This window comes from Corticium candelabrum, chromosome 13 (genome assembly GCF_963422355.1).
Source record: "Corticium candelabrum chromosome 13, ooCorCand1.1, whole genome shotgun sequence".
In the NCBI taxonomy this organism is placed as follows: domain Eukaryota; kingdom Metazoa; phylum Porifera; class Homoscleromorpha; order Homosclerophorida; family Plakinidae; genus Corticium; species Corticium candelabrum.
Genome location: NC_085097.1, coordinates 5,921,406 through 5,931,405, shown reverse-complemented (window position 1 = coordinate 5,931,405; position 10,000 = coordinate 5,921,406). Strand labels below are relative to the sequence as shown.

Below are 10,000 nucleotides of genomic sequence, written 5' to 3'. Positions count from 1 at the left end.
CAAAGCAAGTAAGCAAGCAAGCAAGGATCAAAGCAAGTAAGCAAGTAAGCAAGGAAGGAAGTAAGGAAGTAATTAAGGAAGTAAGGAAGCAAGCAAGGAAGCAAAGAAGCAAGGAAGGATCAAAGCAAGTAAGCAAGTAAGCAAGGAAGGAAGTAAGGAAGTAAGGAAGTAAGTCAGTAAGCAAGTAAGTAAGTAAGCAAGCAAGCAAGGAAGCAAAGGAGCAAGGAAGGATCAAAGCAAGTAAGCAAGTAAGCAAGGAAGGATCGAAGCAAGTAAGCAAGTAAGCAAGGAAGAAAGTAAGGAAGTAAGGAAGTAAGTCAGTAAGCAAGTAAGTAAGTAAGCAAGTAAGCAAGTAAGTAAGCAAGTAAGCAAGTGAGTAAGCAAGCAAGCAAGCAAGGAAGCAAAGGAGCAAGGAAGGATCAAAGCAAGTAAGCAAGGAAGGAAGTAAGGAAGTAATTAAGAAAGTAAGGAAGCAAGCAAGCAAGCAAGGAAGCAAGGAAGGATCGAAGCAAGTAAGCAAGTAAGCAAGGAAGGAAGTAAGAAAGTAAGGAAGTAAGTAAGTAAGCAAGTACGTAAGTAAGCAAGTAAGTAAGTAAGCAAGTACGTAAGTAAGCAAGTAAGTAAGTAAGCAAGTACGTAAGTAAGCAAGTAAGTAAGCACGTAAGCAAGTAAGGAAGCAAGGAAGGAAGTTAGGAAGTAAGGAAGTAAGTATGTAAGGAAGTAAGCAAGTCAGTAAAGCAAGTAAGTATAAGTAAGCAAGTAAGCAAGTAAGTAAGCAAGTAAGCAAGTAAGTAAGCAAGTAAGCAAGTAAGTAAGCAAGCAAGTAAGCAAGTAAGTAAGCAAGCAAGGAAGCAAGGAAGCAAGTAAGCAAGCAAGCAAGGAAGCAAGGAAGCAAGTAAACAAGCAAGGAAGTAAGGAAGGAAGCAAGGAAGGAAGGAAGGAAGCAAGGAAGTAAGAAAGTAAGCAAGCAAGCAAGCAAGCAAGCAAGCAAGCAAGCAAGCAAGCAAGCAAGCAATTGTTTCTTGTTCTATTTACTTCCTTCCTTCCTTCTTTGCTTACTTACTTAGTTGCTTACTTACTTGCTTTCTTGCTTACTTACTTACTTGCATAGTAGCATAAAGAAGGAAGAAATGAAGGAAGGAAGTAAATAAAACAAGAAACACACAAACAAATGGATATGTCAACAAACAAACTGATTGATTTTAAAATTCAAAGCAAATGTTAACACTCGCTAGTTAAGCTCCAATAGAAAAAGACACAACAAATGTAACTAAACTTAATTTTTTACACTGAATAAAACTTTCATATTGATATGACTGAGACAGATAAACAAGCAAGTAGGAAAGGTGAGCAACACCACCAGATATCAATCTACACAGCCACATGCTGGAAAGAAAACAAAGCAAACAAGCCATCAAATCAGACCAGTAACAACCTTGTCACATCCTGGTTTAAAACCCTATTAGCTAAATGGTGAGAGATTACTAGTGTCGATGTCAAACCACAGACAACCCACCTCTTGTAATATCTCTTCAACAGATTCGTCCTTTTTGCTCAACACTGGCTCTTCGTCACTGGATAAATCAAACAACGGTGTTTCCACCTCCTGCTGTTGTGATTGCCGACCTGTTTCTTCTTCACTCTCTTCGTTATCAGCTTCTGTAATTTCGATTCGAACACCGGGTTCTGTGTCCAACATTTCGTTTTCAATTTTGTGTGGAATCTCCATCCTCTCTGAAGTGGGTGTGCTGTCCATTAGAGGTGAGCTCTTGCCTGGAGTTTGCTTTGCTGGATGTTGCTTCCTGACTGGAATGGGAGACAATGAGGGCGATTGAGAGGGTGACGGAAATGGTGATGTGTGAGGGCTTGAGCGAAATTGCTGGATGTGCTCTGATGTGAGAACGGTGAGACGTGATGGCACATGATGATCAGGTGAGGGGCTGTGGGTTGTGATGCTGGATGTGTTGATTGATGTTGACTGTGGCCAAGTGCACTTTAGAGTGACAGAGATGACAACACCTTCAACCTATACAAACAAATTCTAGCATTGTATTGGAGGGATGCATCTCACAATGAATACACTAGACTATCGTAGAGGGATGCATCTCACAATACACTAGACTATTGCATTGAAGGGATGCATCTCATAATACACTAGACTATTGTATTGGAGAGATGCATCTCATGATACACTAGACTATATTGAAGGGATGCATCTACAATACACTAAACTATTGTATTGGAGGGATGCATCTCACAATACACTAGACTATTGTATTGGAGGAATGCATCTCACAATACACTAGACTATTGTATTGAAGGATGCATCTCACAATACATTCGATTATTGTATTGTAGCAATGCATTTCTTAATACATTAGACCACCATATTAGTAAGATACACATCTTCACCTCTTTTCCATCTAATTCCAATGAAGCGACTGCAGACCGAGCATCTTTAAACGTAATAAGTATCTTGCTCTCAAGCAGCCTCATCATCAGAACCTCACCAAAACTCTGAAACATCGCCATCAACACAACAGGATCCAAAGACTCGTCTTCATCCAACTTATCATTCTGTCCTTGTATAACAATCGTAGGGTCTGAAGGCCCCATCATCAGACTAACTTCATCACTAACTAATTGCCTCTTTACGGAGTCGACTTGTTCAATTTCAATTTCAATAATAGCAACCACAGGTCTATAGTCAACAAACATATGACAGTCAACAATCCTTACATCATTAATATTAAACAACACAGTAAAGCACATACATGTATTTATCACAAACTGAACAGAAACTAGAGGCCATCAACAACGGGATTGCACAATCCATGTGCCAATTTTTGCTAATTCCTTTTTTGCGAGTCTGTTTATAGGAGGTCCATTCATTGAGGTCAATTCAGAAAAATAAAATTTTCAAACTTGTGGAAAATTTTGGAAAGATTTTCATATTCTAAAATATTTGATACATGTATGTTAAGCTGTTCAAAATATTGTGTTTACAGACAGACAAACAAACAGACAGACACAGACAGACACACAAACACACAGACAGATAGATAGTGTGTGTGTGTGTGTGTGTGTGTGTGTGTGTGTGTGTGTGTGTGTGTGTGTGTGTGTGTGTGTGTGTCTGTCTGTCTGTCTGTCTGTCTGTCTGTTTGTGTGTAGACTAGAAATCTACGCACATTTCCATATCTTGGAAACGCTCACAACTCACTCTTTCTCTTACCTGTGATCCGACGTCTTTAACTCACCACGATTGTAATAAAGCAGCTTTCCTGGACACCAACACTCTACCTCTTCCCCATCATTTCGTGCGGCCTTGACACTTCTCGACTCTTCAACTTTTGCGGACCATTCATCAGCCTCCGTAGCTGCCCCCTGCCCAGCATCAACTCTACTCATCCGTACGACGGCTGCTGCAATACGAGCTACGTCCTCTTCCACTTGCTCGATTACTGCTTGTTGACTGTGATAGAATCGTTTCCATAAGATACGGTCGGTCCATGCAGGAGTGCGAAGCTTCTCGCTGGTGTCGTAGTCGTCTGAGAATGCATCGTATTTGTAGGTTGGAGGAAAGTTGGTGAGACCTTCTGTGAAGCCCTGGAACACCTAGAAACGTAGTTGTATTGGTTACTACTTAGGTTTAGTTGTATGGTGGGTTAATTTCTATGCTTTGAAGATGTGGCGAGTGGTGGCTATAAGTCTGTTTGTGCGTGCTGATGTACTGATGTTTGTATTCGTGTTGGTCTGTGTGTTTCTATGCATGCCTCATCTGTCTGCCTGTCTGCCTGTCTGTCCATATGTCTGTCTGTTTGTCTGTCTGCCTGTCTGTCTGTCCATATATGTCTGTCTGTCTGTCCATATCATTATGTCTGTCTGTCTGTCTGTCCATATCATTATGTCTGTCTGTCTGTCCATATCATTATGTCTGTCTGTCTGTCTGTCCGTCTGTCTGTCTGTCTGTCTGTCTGTCCATATGTCTGTCTGTCCATCTGTGTGTCTGTCTGTCTGTCTGTCTGTCCATTTGTCTGCCTGTCTGTCTGTCCATCCATCCATCCAGCTGTTATTTGTTTGTGTGTCTGTCTGTTTGTCTGTCTATGTGTCTGTGTGTTCATCCATCCCTCCGTCTGTCTGTCTGTGTATAAATTTCTCCCAAATGACATGATGACAAATTACAAAGAGGAATAACTCATTGCATTATGAATCTCATCAGTGTCACAGTCCACTTACTGCTCCTTTCTTCCTCTCCACATTTAGCTGATCATACGCTTGAAGAATCTTCCAGTTCTCGTCTTTGACAAGGTCTTTTACGTCACTGAGAGGCATGTCAATACGATAATTGAAATCACCACACCAGAATACATAATCATGGCAATCAGCAGTATAGCCCTACAAAATCAAAATACAAATGATTGTGTTTGTTTATGTTTGTTTGTTTGTTTGTTTGTGTGTGTTTGGTTGTTTGTTGTTTGCTTGTTCATTTGTGTGTTTGTTTGTTTGTGTGTTTGTTTGCTTGTTTCTTTGTGTGTTTGTGTGTATTTGTTTGCTTGTTTCTTTGTGTGTGTTTGTGTATATTTGTGTTTGTTTATGTTTGTTTGTTTTTGTTTCTGTGTATTTGGTTGTTTGTTGTTTGCTTGTTCATTTGTGTGTTTGTTTGTTTGTGTATGTTTGTTTGTTTGTGTATTTGTTTGTTTGTTGTTTGCTTGTTCATTTGTGTGTTTGTTTGTTTGTGTGTTTGTTTGCTTGTTTGTTTATGTGTGCTTGTGTGTATTTGTGTGTTTGTTTGTTTGTTTGTTAATGTGCAAACAACCACATACTCTTGCAAACGCAAGTCGCTTGCTGATATCAGCAAAGTCTTGATTCCTGTCCTTCACATTCGACTGACCAGCAGCCAGATGCCCACAAATAAAGCACACAGACGAGGCATGAACGAGAAATCGTATAGCAACAGCTCCCTTGTTTCCAGCTGCTCCTGACAACCCAGTCTTGACCGTCGCCACACCAACATCTCTACAACAAGCAACCAAGCTCAGCCAATCACCAAAACCAATACAACATGACCACTGATGGCGACAAAACCTGGACAGCATTGTTTGAAGTGTCCACAAACACCAAAGAGAAGAATAGTTAGAGAAAAGGCGACATTATAATGTAAATGACAAATGTTTTGTTGTGCAACAATTGTCTGTCTGTTTGTTTGTTTGTTTGTTTGTTATTTGTGTGTGTGTTTGTATGTCAGTATGTGTGGTTGTTTGTGTTATCAATTTGTGTGTGTGTTGTGTTTTGTTTGTTTGTTTGTTTGCTTGTTTTGTTTGTTTGTTTCTCAGTTTGTGTGTTTGGTTGTGTTTTAATGTGTGTTTTGTTTGTTTGTGTGTTTGTTTGTGTGTTTGTCAGATTGTGCATTTGTTTGTTTGTTTGTGTTTATCAGTTTGTTTGTTTCTTTGTCAGGATGTGTGTTTGCATGTGTGTTCATTTGTTTGTTTGTTTATTTGTGTGTGTTTGTTTGTTTGTGTGTGTTTGTTTGTTTGTCAGTTTGTGTGTTTGTCAGTTTGTGTGTTCATTTGTTTGTTTGTCAGTCTGTGTGTTCATTTGTTTGTTTGTCAGCTTGTGTTTGTTTGTGTGTTTGTTTGTTTGTCAGTTTGTGTGTTTGTTTGTCAGTTTGTGTGTTTGTTTGTCAGTTTGTGTGTTTGTTTGTTTGTCAGTTTGTGTGTTTGTTTGTCAGTTTGTGTGTTTGTTTGTTTGTCAGTTTGTGTGTTTGTTTGTCAGTTTGTGTGTTTGTTTGTCAGTTTGTGTGTTTGTTTGTGTGTTTGTTTGTTTGTTTGTTTGTCAGTTTGTGTGTTTGTTTGTCAGTTTGTGTGTTTGTTGTCAGTTTGTGTGTTTGTTTGTTTGTCAGTTTGTGTGTTTGTTTGTTTGTCAGTTTGTGTGTTTGCTTGTTTGTCAGTTTGTGTCTTTGTTGGTTTGTCAGTTTGCGTGATAACTAAAAATTTAATTAATAATAAATTAAAATTACTAAAACAAATATTTAAATTATTGATTTTAATTATTTTCATAACTAAAATATTATTTAAAAATAAAAATTTGAAATTATCAAAACAATTATAACAATTTATTTACTAAAATCCCACCTGATATACGGCAGCAAACTCGGTCGAACGAATATGTAGAGACACACGCCGACGAGTTGTTCCGCAGTCAGCAGCACATACGTTTCATCCCGCGACAACACCCGCTCCAGTTCAGCTCCCCATTCCTTCTTGTTTGTTGAACTCGCCGATATAATATTACTCGTACTCAAATTGACGAGCTCCTGAAAACCGATCGCAAACACGTCAACCGACTGTGACAAATCCGCAGCCTCAATCGCCGCCGTGTGAGCAACAGGTTGAGTAGATACGGCGAGTGAGACCGAATCGGATGATTTTGATCGCAAGATTTGCCTTTGGGTTGTTAGACCAGGCAAGGGTGGCCTGGATGGAACACATTCGTCTTCAGAAATGTTCTTCGTTTCGATTGAGAGTGGAATGAGCTTTAGTGCTTGATTTGATTCGAGGGGTTTGAGTTTTGGTGCGTCTAGGAGCCAGTCGTGCATTGATTGATGCTTGAATGCGATGCTACGAAAGTGACGACCGCCGTTGACGTTCCACGTGCCGACGGAGACTCGGAGGGATGACGTGGTGGTGTAGTCTTTGTATCGAGCGCACAGCTCTTGTACAAGGCCTGGTGATGCTGGAAGTAAAATCACTTTTGTACTAATAAACGTGAAACATACAAAGAAACAACAAACAAATAAACAAAACTACAACTGAAAGAAAGACAGAAAAACAGCAAAGAGCAAGAATGATAGAACATGGGAAGACTCTAAAACATTCAAGTGTGTGTGTGTGTGTGTGTGTGTGTGTGTGTGTGTGTGTGTGTGTGTGTGTGTCCCTGTCTGTCTGTCTGTCTGTCTTTCTGTCAATTTCATTTCTTGAAACACAAACTCTACGTTACATTTCTAACCCTAAATGCAAACAAGCTACTGAGTTCAGCTTTAGTTTAACGCAAGCTACTTTGATAGTCTCTATCGTATATGTTCTCATCTACTTCTCCAGGGAAGACATGAGTCAGCTTGTAGAGGATGACTTTAGCGTTACATCGTTGCAAGATTATTGAGAATTTTTTCCTCTAATTACCTCTAAAGTCAGCTTCATTTGTATAGCATTCAATGTCTCTTAATCTTCTGGCTAGTTTGTTTAAATAGTTGGTAGCTTCTGATCCCCAAGTTTCAAAATGTTCAAATACTAAAGGAATGAAATTGAGGCTTGATGTATTGCCAGCAAGTGTTGTTTTCGTATTTGATCATCTTCCTTTCCTCTCTTCTTGCTGCACCAAAACCTTCCTCTAAAGCTGCCTGCTTTAAAGTGTCTTGGCTGAAAGGATGAGCCATGGCTACATCAAGGTCATAGCTACACCCAGAGTCGCACACAACTATGTCTGGTTTATTCTCATTTCCAGAGTAACGATGTCGAGGTTCTTTCTCGTGATGAATCTTTAATTTATGTAGACAAGTCCTCCATGCATTTACAATTTCATCAAGCTACCACACAGGCCCACCTCCATGTTTGCATGTAAGAAGATGATATTCATCTGCCAACTTGCCACATTCACACTGGATGTTCCAGTTGACAAAAGGTGCAGGTATGTCCAACCTCAGAGATGCTGCCAAACAAAATTCGTCGAGCTTAAGTGCAAAAATCTGTTCAGTAGAAATGACTTCCAGTCATGACCCAGCTCCCTTACCTCTTATTGATCTAAATTAGCTGCAGCTCTATCTGATTGTGAAATCACAGTTTCCAGGCAGGAATTTGCATTTGCCTCATGTAGTTGACTAGATAGTTTTTGTTGTAATTTCTTGGGCTGTTTGACAAACTCACTTAGATGTTGGCAATCATCACAACCAGTAGACGTGACAGCTTGATGAATATTGGCCGAGGTCTTCAAGACATCTGTTAAAAGCAAGAGTCATACATCGTTAGTCAAGTAAGGCAACCTAGTAGGCAAGTTTGACAAAGTATGCATCCGTCCTCCTAAAAACACAGATGAAGCAATAGCATCGACCGATGTCATTCCAAATTCTCCTAATTTGATAAAGTGTTGCCTGTTTCCACCATTCATCGACTATTGATGGCACTCCCAATATTTTACAAAAGGTTCTTCAAGTCATGTTGTCATGTATTCCAGCTGTAGACTGAAATAAAGATGGTGATACTAACCTAGCCAAGTAATTTAACTTGGAAACATGGCAATGACGTAGTAGAAGGCATTCTGACTGAGGATCTTCTAATTGAGACAAAGCAGAGCAAAGTGATTGACCAGAGTGAGCTATGTCTTCAGACTTGGAAAGGACAAAGGAAGAGCTTCCCACGGGAATGCCTAAGACCATAGTCCCATCATCCGTCACATGGAATGGGCAATGTTTCGTATTAAGTGGGTCAGGAGTAAACAGCTCACATTTTGATCACATGTTGGCAAGCCAAAAGGAGGAAGAGATGACTTCAGATGTAAGGCTGCATTGATGGTTGCATCAGGTTCACCAAGTAGAAAAATACCATCTAGATATGCTAATACTTGAACTTCGTTGTGCTGTAGTTGTAGCTGCTTCAAGATAGGATGTATTGTGAAGGAGAAAAGAACTGGACCTAACGGGTCTCCTTGGTGGACTTCTTCTGAGTTGATGAGGACTGTTTCTTCTCCTATTTGGTAAACAAGATGACCAAAATTGCATACATCTGTTTGACATGATTTAATATTTCAGGAAAAAAGACTCTACTTGCTGTAGTAGGTTTGAGCTGTTAACAGAATTGAATGCATTTGACATATCAGTTTTGAGTAATGCACAGCTGGGATTAGATTCAAGGGCTAATTGGACGTGATGAACCAAAATTTCTAATCCTCCCTCTACTGCCACACCATGCTGAAGTGATGACAAATAATCAGCAAAATTGCTCTTTAGCTGATTGCATATGACTTTCACTGTTATCAGACGAAAAACCTCACCAACAGGAATTGGCCGTACATCTCCCTTTTCTTGGGTATTGCTATGAGCCTGGGAAGCTGAGAGAAGAGACGATATTGAATGAGGTAAATGACCCCTACCAATGACTGTGCATGCATTGTAAAGATGATCACTGACAGAGCATCCCCAGTAAGAGGCGAATGTGTTCAAATCTCCAACCTGATGGACCGCATCCAGATCCTTGCAGACCCACGAATTGAGCTGAACAAATCTTTTTCCGACAACTGAAATAAAGTTTCATTCAAACTGATGTTATCATCCAGATCTCCAGACCGACACGGGTGCTTAGCTGCAAGCTTGCCTCTGGTATCAAGTGATGTTGGAGCTAAACCAGAACTCGTAAGGATCTTTGCTGCTCTTGATATTTCACCACATCTTATTAGTTGAGTAGCTGCATTCTTCCATGAAGATCCTTGATTTTGATGTAAAACCTTCTTGTTGTCTGGAGTGTTGAACTGCAACAATTCTTCCCATTTGTAATCTAAGAATTATTCATAGATTGATAAAATTTCACATTTCTTTGATTTCCACCTCTCCTAGAGAATGTAGAATCATTCTCGGTAGTAATAGTAGTAACTTCCAAGCGCATTCATCATCAGGGCAATTGTCTATTTGACGTAGCGGGATTACGCAGCAAGCTTGAAATGTAGATCCTAGACTAGCTGATATTTTTCGACTGTTCTGGGTGGTTTTGCACGTAGAATGGTGTCAATCGACAGACCAGAAATCAAATACCAAGCTTCAGCTTCTTTAGATATCTTCTGCTGTTTCTTTAAGAAGCTATTCGTCGACAGAGCAGTAAGGCAAGACGCTAGAAGTTCACCATCACTTCCGGAGGTGATGTAATTCCTTTGCGGAAGTGGCTGAGAATCATCGTTGGTCTGATGAAAAGGGGCTCCATAGGTATTGTTACATTTAGAATACTGTTGTTGAAGGCGT

The 10,000-nt window shown here is 39.9% G+C and overlaps 1 protein-coding gene across 2 annotated transcripts in view; it reads right to left on the bottom strand.

The window, feature by feature from the left end:
* The window catches only part of LOC134188725 (synaptojanin-1-like), a 22,969-nt gene that overhangs the window by 7,475 nt on the left and 5,494 nt on the right, over positions 1–10,000 (bottom strand). For both annotated transcript variants that reach the window (XM_062656904.1, XM_062656905.1), the window contains exons 11-16: positions 6,132–6,732; positions 4,824–5,016; positions 4,237–4,395; positions 3,233–3,615; positions 2,413–2,701; positions 1,517–2,026 (exon numbers count right to left, since the gene is read on the bottom strand). In XM_062656904.1, the coding sequence (XP_062512888.1) occupies positions 1,517–2,026; positions 2,413–2,701; positions 3,233–3,615; positions 4,237–4,395; positions 4,824–5,016; positions 6,132–6,732 (2,135 nt within the window). The remainder of the gene's footprint in view (positions 1–1,516; positions 2,027–2,412; positions 2,702–3,232; positions 3,616–4,236; positions 4,396–4,823; positions 5,017–6,131; positions 6,733–10,000) is intronic.